Raw genomic sequence first — 13,882 nt, 5'->3', positions numbered from 1 at the left:
AGGTGGATTGAGAGGTCCCTGTTTTTACTAGGACACGAACCTCCTCTCAGTCCAGACCCACTTTAAAAGTTAACAAAGACTCCAGGTTGGTGGGTTCCTGGTACAATGAGAGCCTTTGACGCCCCTAACAATCCATTTCCCTTATCTTCTGGACTTCCTCTTCTTGAGAGTCCAGCTGTTTTTGCAGACACTGCCATTTTCACTGTCCCTCTGCCCCGCAGACAGTACCACAGATTTTTCCCAACTGCTGTTTGGGTTGGGTCTCCCCTGCTGGGGAGAGAATGCCTCTGCCACTTCCTTGTGGCCGAGCCGACCCCATCCCCTCTGTCCCAGGGGACCCTTTGGGCCCTGCGGTTTTTCCCTCTTGGGACGGAAAAATTCTGCCATCACCTTCACTTTTCCTCCTTGTGCTCACTCTATTTACCACACACCATATACCAGACCTAATCCTTATTTTGCCGCATTGTCCAAAAAGCTCCTTCCCCCGGCGTTCCTGGCGGGCATGGCCGGCAGCACCACAGGTGGCCGGGGCATCCTGCAGCCTCACAGGGCCAGCGGCCAATGCTGCCTCTGCCTGGGGCTGGCGGGGTCAGGCACTGCCCGGCGCTGAGTCCCAACAGCCCCACAGGCCCCCAGCCCATGCTCCCGGTCCCGCACCTCCGTGCTTGGTCCTTGCCTCAACCATATCTCTCCACACTCCCCTTTAATAACCAATTCCGTTGGTCCAACACACCAACACGATCTGTCCTTCCCCTTTTGTCAAGACTCCTTCTTGACTCCCCTTATTTCCCGCCCCCCCCGGTCATGGATCCTCAAGACTCCTTCTCAACTTCCCTTATTGCCCCACCCTGGGCATGGAGTGTCAAGACCTCTTCTTGATTTTACCTTATTGCCCACTTTGGACGTCTGTATCCTTAATTACCTCTGGGAGAATGTGTAAACCAACTCCACATTCTTCCAAGGGGTTCTTTGGAGATATTTTCATATCATTTCATCATCCCTTTTGCCAGGGCCTCTTCCCAGCTGTACCCTTGCAACCCTCCATGAGTGCTTTGTTTTACCTGTGCTACCCTCCATGGGTGCCTTCCCAGGTTTACCTGTGCTACCCTCCATGGGTGCCCTCCCAGGTTTGCTCCCTGAAGATCCCATTTTACTCACCGGTGAGATTTGAAGTGGTCCTTCCCTGTGGACTCTTCATGGATTCCCCTGGTCCACCACTCGTCTGTCTCCTGGACAGTCTCGGGAACCCAATCGATCGCCCAGTGCCAGCTGCCACCAAGGGGGGCTGATCACTGAAACTGGGTGAGGCACCTTCAGCACTGCTCGCTGCCCGCTGGCCTGGACAGTGGAAATGTTCCAGAAAAGAACCCCCATTTGTCAGGAAAACTAACCCACAAACACCAGAGGTTTATGTCCAAAAAGGAGACAGAGTAATCCTTTTACTTTATTTGAATAAAGGGAGAGGCCATGGGGCATTCCCCTGGGGTCTCTCAAATTTTTGGAGGGCGCAGCCTCCTTTTTATCCTAATTCCCGGCTGCTTGTCCCTTCTCTCTTTCCCCATAGGCTGAGGTACTTGAGAGGTATAGACTTCCCAGAATGCCTGATATCTGAGACCATCCACCTCCACCCCCAATGCATAATGCCCTTCTTAATTCTTAACTCTTGTGGAATTTTATGGTGTTTCCTCAGCGTCTCTTTTGTCTTTCAGTGGAATCCATCCCATTGTTCCTGTTATCTCTCAGTGATAGTTTCATCTTATCAGCTTGACCCACAGCTTGTTTGTAAAGACAAACCTGTCATTCCTCTCATCACCAATTTGTCCACTGTCTCAACTGCATTTCAAAAACATGGGCAGTAGATGTCCTGCTGTCCTGCTGTCAGCCTATTGGGATATAGAGTAGATGGGTTTGATTGAGAGATGTCGTAAAAGGTGTCTTATTGCAAAATCAATCTCATGGAAGGGTGAGACATTAAGGTTGTTACTCAAACGCAATCACATCAGAAGCTGTCTTAATTCTAGTCATAATGCCTTTTATAAATTTCTTAGCCAATCAACAACTTTTACAAAGCTTGCTAGCATCTTCATAAACCAGTCATTAATTGCTTCATCTTACACGATTCTACCACAATGTGTCTTTTTTCATCCAATCATATAATACTACAGAAACTTACAGTGCTATATCTTTAATTTCTAAGTAACTTTATAACAAGTTCTATTGCTAAACTTTAAAATTTTCTGTCTTGCTTAACATATTTGTTCGCTTTCATGATGCATATTTCTGCTTGCTTAAAACCTATTTCTGCTTAAACTACAAATTCTATTCTATTCTTACTTCATGTCCGTTCCAAGGTCTTAGGTCAAACATTGTATCCATCTCTATCTCTGAGCTTCTATGTTCAAGCCTTAGAGAGCTTTCTGTGCCTGCATTTCCCATATGAGCCTTTCCAGTGCTTTTTGTAGAAAGCAAATCATCTGGCTACTAGCTCTCCAATGTTGCATTGAAAAGTTTTCTTTGCTGATGGCATTGTACTGCAGCTTTTAAAGGTAGTTAGTTTTCAGCCCTTCTCTGGGATAACAAATCCATTGGGAGTGGCTGCCTTGCACAGTGCATTAACACTGAGTTTCCAGCCTGGGATTTTCCAATCTCTTCACTTGTTCTTAGAGTAGGAATACAGTGTATTAGCCAGTGTTTCAGTATGTGCCTGAACAGTGATTGCATGGTGGTGGCTGCTGCATTCAGGTAGCACTCACCTTGTGGCAGTAATATTTGGAAGTGCAGCTGCCTTATTCCTGCATTCACAGGAATATGACAGAGCTGTCCATACAGTTCCACCAGCAGCTTCTGGGCCAGTGCACTTATATTAGGGTCAATCTTGTCTAGGTAGGGCTGAAGCATTGGACAGATAATTTAATTTTCCCTTCTATCTGTCACTACATGATAGTCTCAAATGAGTTATCAGTGTGGAAACCAGAATGAAAGACAAGGGAGGTCCATTCAAGGACAGAGATTGGTGCAGTCCAGTGCCCAGGAATTCAGAGTGCATTAACAGAAACCGTTGCGTTTGATCCCAAAGCCCAAGTAAAAGGTTATTTAGCTGTTGTAAATACAGTTGCTGTTATGATGAATGACAGTAAGTGGCTTTCAGTCTTAGGTTATTACCTGGGAAGGACAAGCCTTTGAAAGAAATTGGCCAAGAGACAACACTCCTGTTTAATGTTTGCACCACAGCCATTCCCACACTGGTAGTTCCAAGAAAGAGGCACGATTCAGCTTTGCAGCACACACTGCACAGCTGGGGTTTCCATGCTCATGAGAGTAGCCAGGAGGCCTGTTGTTCTGGCTTATTGTCTAGGGGGGAGTCAGTCCTTTCCAGTCCTCTTAGGTCATGGTGATGCAGGAAGATGGTCTCTAAGTAGGCTTTAGGTGATGCAGGAAGATGATCTTTCACCATAGCTTGCTAGAATATGTTTCTTTGTTCTTTTATTCCTCTGTTAGCTCATTGTTTTGGTGTCTTGCATGCCTTAGTTTGCATATTACTAGGTAGCGCAGCTCCTTGGGAGTTGCTTTGTTAGGTGGCCCAGCCCCCATGGGAGCAGCTTTTTTACATAGTAGCAGGGAAGTAAGGGAAAGGGTACAGGAATGTCTCATAAGAACCTTTAAAACACTTCAGAAACTGGTAAGTAATTAACATTACTAATAACCATTGGAGTAAACAAGGGGTACAACAAACAAGGTTTACAAATGGGATAAGAACATTAACTGTACATAACTAAACACTGTTTTAACTGGGGTGGATTTCTTGAGAGATTCTATTCATGACAACTTGGTTTGTCTTTTGCTGTTGTTTTCTGTGATAACAGAATAATCGTGTTTAAAACCAAATAGCAGTCCCAAGCTAATTCTGCTGATCAATACAGATTCAAGGGAATTCTGTGTAATCTCTACCAAAGGACTCATCACTGAAAGATGGGGGCATCCACACCAATCATGTCTCTCTGACATCTTGCATACTGGAAGGAATATTGTCCAAAGTCTGAGGTGCAGGCTTGGAAGTAGAAAGAGTAGCCAGCATAGTCACTTTTCCTTTTGCTATTTTGTGTTGTAATGGATGGTAAGAGGAGATATCATCGCTACTGATCCTTGGGAGCTGGCAGACTATGTGGTGACAGGAAATCTCAGGAGATCTGTGTTAAGTGATTTTTTTGTTAGGCACATGATTTTTTTTTTTTTTTTTTTTTTTTTTTTTTTTTTTTTTTTTTTTTTTTTTTTTTTTTGAGTTTCTCTTTGTAAGGCCTGTCCTCTGAGAACAGGAGTCTAGTAGAAGAAGAGGTTCCCTGTTTCATAAAGCAGTGCTATCTGGTAGCTTTTATCTTCCTCCTCTTTTTGAACAGAACAAGGTGAAAGGGGAGAAAATAAGCCCTTTGAAATGAAAATATGAAGAAATTAGCACCTAGGTGGAAGGTGGTAATGGGTCTGTTTCAAAAGGATCAACAGAGTAGACCTGTGAACAAATTATTCTGCAGAGAAGCTCAAGCAGTGGTGATTCTTGCTGGGTGTGGGTCTGTTAGTGGGCCCCCTCTGGCGTGACTTCAAGCTGCCAACATGTTTCTTTTCCAGTGGTTTGCAAAGACTCCCGATAGCCAAATAAACTAAATACCAGTGTGTGCTGGGCAGTCTCTGAGCTTCTTATCCATTGGCAGTGGGGCGGGTGTTAATACATTCAAAAAACTAATTTCTCACAACTGGAAACCTTGATTTTTCACTTCTCATGGCAGCTAAACTATTGCCTGCTTTGAAGGGAACGTTTCTCCACTGAGAGATGTCCAGGTAACACAGTTTTGTTTCTTTACAGTGGCTCTGAGAAGGGAAGTAGTGTGACTGAAACACCTGTAATCAAAAAGCACAATGGACTGCATCTCACTCTTCCAGATGCTCATGACACTGATTCTGGTAAGGAAACAAGATTTGTGCTTTCCTATCCTAAACACGTGCTTTTGTGAGAGATGAATGCTTAATTTTCTTTGGAGAGTGTGGTGGGCCTATACACGTCCATGTTGCTGGGCTGCTGGTCAGGAGGTTCAGGACTGCCTCCAATGCCAGCTCTGCTGTAGAATGTGTCACTGTGGTTTGCCTGTACCTTGGCTTCCCCATAACACAGAGAGGAGTTTCTGCTTTCTTTCACAAAGCTCTCTGAGATGTATAATTCTGTTTCTTTTATGGGGGATTTTTTCCCCTCCTTCCCTCCCTGAGCCTGTCTTCCCATTTAATTCTTTTTAGATGTCCTGATAAAGCCAGCTGCTATTGTTGGTTTCGGAAAGCTGAGTGAGAGTGTCAATTCCTATTAGATGGTGATTTGTTTTGGGATTTGTGTATAAATGTTGTGATGCTTTATTATATGGTAAATGCATATTCACAGTAATAGATAAAGTCAGATGGAAATAACTGAGACATCAAAGCTGATCTTCACAGTAAGGGGGAAAGAAAGCTTTCAGAGAGCACTGCTGACTTGTGATTTTTGTTGTTAGTCTTGTGATATTTGGTACTTCTTGAAGACCCTAGCTCAAAATAAGATGTTGATGTGAGAAACTTGCCTTTTAACTTGGAGGATTTTTTAGGGAATCAAATGCCTATCCTTGTGGATGTGGAAGAAGCACTTGGCAAAGAAAGTGAACCTCAAACTCAGAAATTGTGTCTCGTTAAGGACTTTTTCCCTTTGAACTGAAGATTGACAAGAGGGAGGCTATTTTCTCTTGTTCGGTCTCAGTAGTTTATTCTTTTTTATCAGCATTACAAGGTACAAGGAGCTATGTGCACTATGATAGAAAAGGGTAAAATGGCTAACAAAGATCCTCTTCAAGGTATTTTATATGTCCATTTACCCAATTAACAGGTGCCAACTAAGTTATTTTTATTAGTGACCCAATGACCCAACGCCTGTGTGCTGCACTACGGTATTTTCTATCCAATCACTTACTACTACCCAAAAACCCCTAGGAAAGAACATGAAGAAGAAAGAAGAAGGACAAGAGACAACACCCTAAATCCTCCATCTTGTCTCCTGTTCTCTAAACTAACTTTTTCACCCAGTAATTTAAAAAACTTTCTAATCTACACACACTTTTAGCTTTTTCTATCTAACTTTAACATTTGTTTTCATGTATCACCATGAAGACATGCTCATGAATTTCATATTATATGAAATTCAGTGTTTCTTTGAATCCTAGAACTAAGTATTAGAAACAAGGGCACACACTCTGTATCTCAGACTCCAACAAAACTGGACAAGAAAAAAAACTAACACATCAATCTGATGGATCTCTAGGGAATTAGAGTTTGTATGAGTCTTAATTGTGCTGTAAGCCATGGTGCTGCCTGCCAGAAAGGGCAATTAATGTAAAGTACAAGCTTTGAATCAGCTTTTCGTGCACCTAAAGTGATTTGCACTGAATGCAGTTTGGTTTTAGCCAAGAAATATATTCCTCCTCCACTTTGAGAGTACAGGTTTCCATGCTAACATAGTTGCCCCCACATTGGATACAAAGAATGGAGCTCGTGCTGAAATTACACCACCCGCCTTAGTGATGGGCTGGCACTGGCTGATTTCAGCAGGTCTCTGTGGCTCCCTTCTCTGCAGGCTCTGTGTGCTGCTGTTCTCCCATCTGCAGGAGGGAAGCAGCTGGGTCTGCTGTCTCTGTTGGGAGCCTGTTTGAAGACAGTAGTGGGTGAGATTGGAGGGTACAGCTCTAGCCCCTCTTGCCCTTGTGCTTCCCCAGAGCTGGGGCTGTGGCTGCCTGCTTTGGATGAGGGAGGAGGTCTGATACTTCTGCATCACTGTGGAACAGGCAGTACCGTCTGATGTAAAATCTTCTGGGAGCATGCAGCAGCATCCATCGCTGTACTGTGCAGGCGCTCTGTCATCTCTGGGCTCATCACTGAAGGGTGTGGGTTACTGTGGCCAAGTTTGACACTGGCCTCTCCCTCAGCTAGACCACAGTAAGATTATTTGCTGTGCCAGAATTTTAGGTTTGCTGCCAGTAAGATTAATTTCTCTTTATTTTCTTCATCTTCTAACTGAAGCAGTATTCCTAACTAAATTCACTGATATCAGTTAGCTGCCTTGCTGTTTCACTTTTTTTCTGATTGTCTTATAATGCTTTTGCCTGAAGTGATTTAGGCTTGGGAGTTCTGTGTTTCTTACAAGCCTAGTAAATCTAATGAGCTACATTTCTATTTTGATAGAAATTTTCTCATAAATGAAAAATATTAAACTTGGTCTTTTTGGTCTTAAAATACCCTAGAACAGTGCTTCAAAATAATTTAGATTTTGTATGGCTTATGTGCAGAGCTCATCACAACAAAATCAGTTTATTTCATCAGTTATTTCCAAAATATGTGGAGGGCTTTATTGTAAAATGTGAAGTTTATATTCTGTCTAGTAGAGCTGTTAAATAGAGAAAGAGACTGCACTAAAATAACAAATTTATATGATATCTTCATATACTAACATTTGCATGTATTTTGAGGCATGACATTAAATTTCTGTGAGACAGGTTTTGTGGAGAGGTTTTTTTAGCACATTTTTTTAGGAGGAGATATCTTATAATGAGACGTTCAGATACTTTTTTTTTTTTAATGCTGCTTTGAAGTTTTTCCATCTCCCCCCGTGACCCTGAGGTCAGTGTCCTGCCAGTGTGACACATGCTGATCTCCTCTCAGCATATAGTGTGTTAGAAGTAAACTCCTTTGTGGCCCCAGTAGCCATCAGCTCACCCTCCAGGCACTGTATTGCTTGCCTGAGATTCAGAGATGTCGCTTAAGCCCCTTTCCAGAAGGGCCAGGCTGGCAAAAACCTTCTGTTACAGAGTTTATTTGGTCAGGCAAGCTTTAAGGAGAACTGCTTTGAGCATCCCAGCAGAGATGGGCAAGAACAGTGGTGGCAAAAGTGGAGTTTGTGCTGGTTTGGAGAGAGCGTGATCATCTGGCATATATGTCTAGAACAAGGAGTGTATCTGTCTGAGGCTGAGCAGGGATGGTGTGGTCTTTGCTTAAAATATTTTGCTTCCTCTTGTAGGCTGGAAAAGTAGGAAAGTAAGCATCAAAGGACTGGAATGCCAAGGGATGTTAAATGCAAGGAGCCTCCATGTAAATTGCTAAGTAACTTGGGTCTCATTTGTCTGGGTGTGCAGATGCCCACTGTACTGAGCAGGATCCGTCTCAGTTTCAAATTCCCCTGTTGGCAACTACTGGTCTAATGAAGATAAGATGAGGAGCAGCTAACCCAGGTTTCTTTGAGAGCAACTATACTTTTATATTCCTGATGCTTTTATATTCCTGTGAAGTGTGCTTTGTGGGGGAAGGATGCTTTAGTAGATTCTAACTGAATCTACTTAGGCAGTGTGTGAACCTCTCCAAAATGCACAAAGGTGCCTTACGGTGATTTAATCTTCTTGGATTGATTTGCAAGGAAAAGAGGATTTCCCTGAGCTCTGTGAGAATGTGAATAGGATACCAGCCTATCTGCCCACCCAGCATTGCATTTGGGTGCTTGCAAGAAGCACAGCTCCACAAAGCCTCCCTGGGAGAGGGCAACCTTGGTAGAAAAATGTGGTTCTGAAAATTGCATTCAAAGCATGCTAATATAAGTATCTGGTTAGGCTGACAGCACAATCCACAAAGTATGTGTAATTTTTTTCAAGTTTGCCAATCTAGAAGGCAAGAAGTCTGCCCTAACTTCAAAGCTCTGCTAATAACATCACTAGCTGTTCATGTATCTGTTTTCTTGTCTGTGCACTGCGGAGAAGCTGACTGTGTTTTGAATGGCTGGAGATAAATGCTTGGTAGTTTTCCCTGTGTCAAACAGCTCTAGTCTGACTTGAATTTCTGGGAGTTTCAGTGAAATTCTCACTGGTGGAGATAGGGATGGAGGAGAGGAGTGTGAATGGGCAATGTGGGAGAGGAATCTCATGCACTGAAACAGGCTGAAGCTGGATCAATTAAATAAACTGATAAATACAATAAATTCTCTCTGCAAAGCAGAATGGCTTTTACCCCTACTCTTAAAGCTGTAATTGCTACATTACTGCAGTGTCATCTTTTGGATCATTGGATCAGGAGTGTCTTTGAAAATATGCAGGAATTTAAGAAATGTATCTGGGAAGAACGTATTTGCATTTTCCAAGGAAGCTGTGGGAGGTGCCTGCTGCAGGGCTGTTTTGAAGTTCTTGCTTGAAATGAATTACATTAGTTAGTAACAGGATAATAGGACAAGTATTTCTCATAGCAGTTCTGGGCCTGAGTTGCATTTGTGGTCTCTCCCAAGCCGTGACATGCTCACCTCAGATGAAGTAGAAGCTGCAGCCTGTTCTACCTTGCAAAGCACAGGTGCTTGGCACAGTAGAGTGCAACAGAAATGTGCCTCCCCTCATGCCTGGCGGGAGGCTGGCTCCCTGTTCAGCATCTGGAGCAGAGATGGCCAGGAGACCATGGCTGGGGACCACAGGGTGATGTGCTGGTCTGTTGGTGAGGAGGTGTGGTTTGGCAGCCCTCTCTCGAGCACACTCCAGCTGGAAAAGCATGCTGTCCCTCTCAGAGAGACTATTAAGAGCATATGCCCTGTGGCTTTGGGAGAAAAAAAAGCGGGATTTTAACTTAGGGATCTTGTGGTTTATGAGGTCAGCTTGTAAGGATAGATTCAAGAGTAATGCTAATCAACACAAGTGCTTCAGTCACAGCAGCTCTCCACAGAAAGAACTTATCCATCATAAAATCACATTAAAACCTACCTAAATGTCCTGGGGTGACTTTATGATACTGGTATCCCCAATCGTCTGGTTTATGTTATATATTAAGTTCTGCACCTTTAAGACTGGCTTTGAGAGCAAGAGAGGGGGAAGAAGAAGCGCACAGTGTGTTAAGGAAAACATCACTCCCCCACATCCCGGGTCTGGACTGTGGTGTCTGCAGCACAGACAGACAGCGGGACAGAGCTTCTCTCTGGCTTTTAGTCAGTTTTAGCTAGCTGAGGCAGAGGAGTTCCTTGGACCTTTGTTTTTTCCCTTTTTTCTTGGATCTGTGCAAGCCTGCTCTGGACTAAACACCCAACCAAACCCCAGGAGCTCACGCCTGTGGCCCACCGGGGCCTGGGCCTCGGCACTTTCCAGCGCTGGAGGGACTGATAAGAACCTGAGTGAGCCGAGCTACACCACATAAAAAAGACTTTTCTTCCTAGATTTGCCATCCCATCGAACAGCAAGAGGTTTTATTATTTAATATTACTCAATTTCTGTTAAATAAACAGCTTTTTCCACTTCTCTCCACGGAATTTTTTTTTTATTTATTTATTTTTTCCCTTTCCTGGAGCAGTTAGTGGGGAGGGGCATTTCTCATTTGGAGTTTTCCTTCCTGATTTGCCCTAAACTAGGACACTATATTAAAATTCTTACTTCTCAATGCTTACAAAGCCAACTCTGAAATCTCAGGTTGTAGCTTCTTATTTTGTTACCACCATCCTGATACCCCTCTGAGAGGTTGGCTCATCAGTATAATCCCACTTGCTGTACTGGAGAAGAGTGGTTTCTGCCCATGTAACCCTCCTGGGATAAGCTTTTCATGTGATGTTTTTTCCCAGAGGTGTGAGTGCCAAATACTTAATTCTTGCATAAATATTACATTGAATACTAAAGGTTAGTATAGTCAAAGCTCTGAACTCTCTGCTCTCCAAGGTTAAATGAAAAACCACCCTGCCTCTAAATCAGTAGAACAATATTGATGTCACTTGAAATGTGTGCCCTATGTGAATGGGGCTAAGCTGTCTGTATGTATTTTTTACCTTAGTGGGGCACATTTTGTAATTGTATGGTGACTGTGCTTATAAAGTAGGTATTTGTGGAAAATACTTGATGCTAGACTTCTGCTTCCCATACGAGCAAACTATAGTTTCTTCCTTGATGAATGCTAAGCAGACCTTTATAAAATTAATGTCTGTCTCTTAATTTGCTTGTTTGAGCTGCAGCCCTTGGATAATTTAGTATTTTGGGTTTTTTTCAGTAAATTAACCTTTTATAAAACATACTTCTCCAGTTTGTCATGCCAAAATCCAGCAGAGTTCTTATTACATAAAACCAATGCTGTGAGTGGAGGATCAGACCTGCTGCCTTAACAAGTCAAAGAAATATCATAAATAAGTATAAAATACATTAATGTTTGTCTGGCTCATAGGATCACAACGAGCCTCTTCCCTTGCTGCATCAAGACTGGAACAGGCCATGTCTGAAATAACTATGCAGAGCAGTGCAATGAAGCAGGGACCTGTGAAGCTGTGGACAACTCTTGAACAAATTTGGCTACAAGCTGGTAAGTCGTGAACTACCTGGAGTTCCTCTTTCCCTCCAGTGGTGAATCAAATGATCTAAGTATTAACAGAGTAGTTGAAGTCATTAGTTGAAAATCGCTCAATTTCAGCAGAAAATCTGCGTATCCCACTTACTTGATTTTGACCCAAAAAAAAATACTGTAGTAGTATGATTTTTCAGCTCACTTTTGTTTTTCCAAAACACACAGAAAACTTTAGTCATCACTGTAATGTGCTTTTTGATAAAGAGGGTAGGTAGTTCTTCATTAACAAATGGTAGTTCATAAGGACAATTATTTCCATTCTCCTACTAAATGCTTCCCTGTAATACTGTAATAATAAAATGGCATACCATGTCTAAAATGTGATTTAAGCATTCCAATCTTTGCTGAGATTTAAGTGAAAGTTATTAGAAAGAGCATGTTCTCCACTCTGTCCTTGACTGTTTGAACCTCCCAGGGTCTTGTAGGTTGAGTATCAGTTTGAGACACTAACGCAAAGGTGCTCCAACAGAGCACATAAGGGGAAAACAGTGAGGAGAGACTCTATCCACAAGTAATCTCCAAACCCATGGAGGTGCTTTATGTAGGACATTTGTTGAGGAACAGAGTTTCCCAGAACATTCTGCCATTTGGATTGCAGCATTTCAGAACTGATAGAGTTCCAACCCTGTAATTTTGTTTTTAGGAGGCACAGTTCTTCTTCCATAACTGGGCCCACAGTTGCACACTTGAAATTACCTATGAGTGTTGTGATTGCTTATTACATGTCTCACCATTTGCAATGAAGAAAGAAAAGCAGAGTCCCCTGGAAAGCTGCTGATGGTTTTCTATTCTTTGTGCAAGGGAAGCTTTCAAATTATCATTTTGCTAATTTATGCAATTGACAGTTCTCACATAAGACCTGGCAGTCTCTTACTACTTCTCAGCAAAGATTTTCATAGCTGTTTTTGTGGGTAATTGCCTAACAATTAGACTTTAGTTCTAAAACAAAATATATCAGATTGTTTTTGCTACAATTTGATTAATATTAACAAAAGAAGTCACCTTATAGAATGCATCATCCTTTAAGTTCACATGTATTCACCTTAATGACTTGTGTGGATGTAAATTTCAGTGATGTGCTGTGGGCTTCAAAATCACCAGAAATATTTTGCTTTATTCAGTTTATACTCCTGATTTAAGGCTGCAGAGAAGGCTGGTGGGGAGCAAAATAAATGGAGTTTATTATGATGAGAAGTCAGGTGTCTGTTGTCCATCATCCTGCAGATAGCTCTCTAGGCAGTTTACATTTTTGCTGCTGTCTGAAAAGACAAAAGCAGTAAAGACCTAGTGCTTACTGTGAATTGCTATGATTGTTTTTCAGTATGAATAGAGTGCCTTTCTGAAAGGTGTTAATTAATTCTCTTAGAATTTATTTTTATAAGCTGTAACTTTTCTTTCTTGCCACTTTTTAAGCCACTTTTTTGCTTCATGCTTACTTTTAGCTGGACTCAATTCAGGATTTGAAAACATGTACTGTGACTGCTTTGTAATTTCATTACTGAAGTCAGTTATTATGGATGCAGCTTTATGAGCTTCTGCTGAGATACTGGCCAGTCTCTTCTCACAGTAGTGTGGAAGCTGCTGCATTCTGGTGTCCTGAGGGATGAGGAGAGATGCAGGTATTATGGGGTGGTCTTTACTCTCTGTGGAGAAGGGCGCAGTTCCTGAATAATTAGAGGACTTCTTGGAAGTGGGTTGATCTTATGCTGAGCTTAGTGAATGGAATAATCCAAAGGGTGTCGCTAACCTTCACTACTAGGATCTTTTCCACCTGAAAGGAGGGGAAAGGAGGAACAAGTATACTTGTAAGAAGTAACTTCCAAAACAGAGATATTTCACAGACAACAAATGAAACAGAAATCCATGCTTAGAGGAAGTTGAGGTAGTCAGGTGGTTTTGCATTACAATTCACCCCAAAATTAATGGCTGTGGAAAGTAACAGGCAATTAGTGTAACATTCTCCATACATATGGAGTTGTTTGATATCCATGGAAGGTCTGCATCAGTGTGCTGTAGACTTTTATCAGTTTTAGCTTGGACTATTCCTTTTTCAATCAGTGACTCATCTTGTGACTCCAAGTTGCCTAACTTTTTCATACCTCAGTGTCCTATCTCCAAAGGGAAAAAATGTTATTCCTCCTTTGGGAAATTACTCATATGTTGTTGTTTTTGTTGTCATTAACACGTTGACCTTTTTAGCTTGATTCATAAATCCTCGGATAAAGTTATTACAATTTCCTAGCTTCATACTACATTAAATGTATAACAAAGCATCCGTCCTTCTCAGACACCCTCAGGACACAGCTGGCTGTGTCTCTGTGCACAATTGAGGTATGGATTGAGCATGCCAGGTTGCAGTCATGTCTGTGTTCCATTAGAGCCATTACAGTTGCCATGTCTCCTCATATCCCAGGGCATGAAAGTTAATGGTGCCAACCAGCTGGTTCAGTTAGAACTTGGTGCAATGGGATTGGAAAGAGGCACA

General features: G+C 42.3%; 1 protein-coding gene across 8 annotated transcripts in view; it reads left to right on the top strand.

Moving 5' to 3' along the window:
• TTC7A (tetratricopeptide repeat domain 7A) overlaps nucleotides 1-13,882 on the top strand; it is a 202,105-nt gene that overhangs the window by 132,999 nt on the left and 55,224 nt on the right. For all 8 annotated transcript variants that reach the window (XM_033512563.1, XM_033512562.1, XM_015620500.3 and 5 more), the window contains 2 exons: nucleotides 4,856-4,953; nucleotides 11,221-11,355. In XM_033512563.1, the coding sequence (XP_033368454.1) occupies nucleotides 4,856-4,953; nucleotides 11,221-11,355 (233 nt within the window). The remainder of the gene's footprint in view (nucleotides 1-4,855; nucleotides 4,954-11,220; nucleotides 11,356-13,882) is intronic.

The sequence above is a fragment of the Parus major genome, chromosome 3 (assembly GCF_001522545.3).
Source record: "Parus major isolate Abel chromosome 3, Parus_major1.1, whole genome shotgun sequence".
Lineage (NCBI taxonomy): Eukaryota > Metazoa > Chordata > Aves > Passeriformes > Paridae > Parus > Parus major.
Note: the sequence above shows the minus strand (reverse complement) of the source record. Positions and strands in the feature narration are given on the sequence as shown.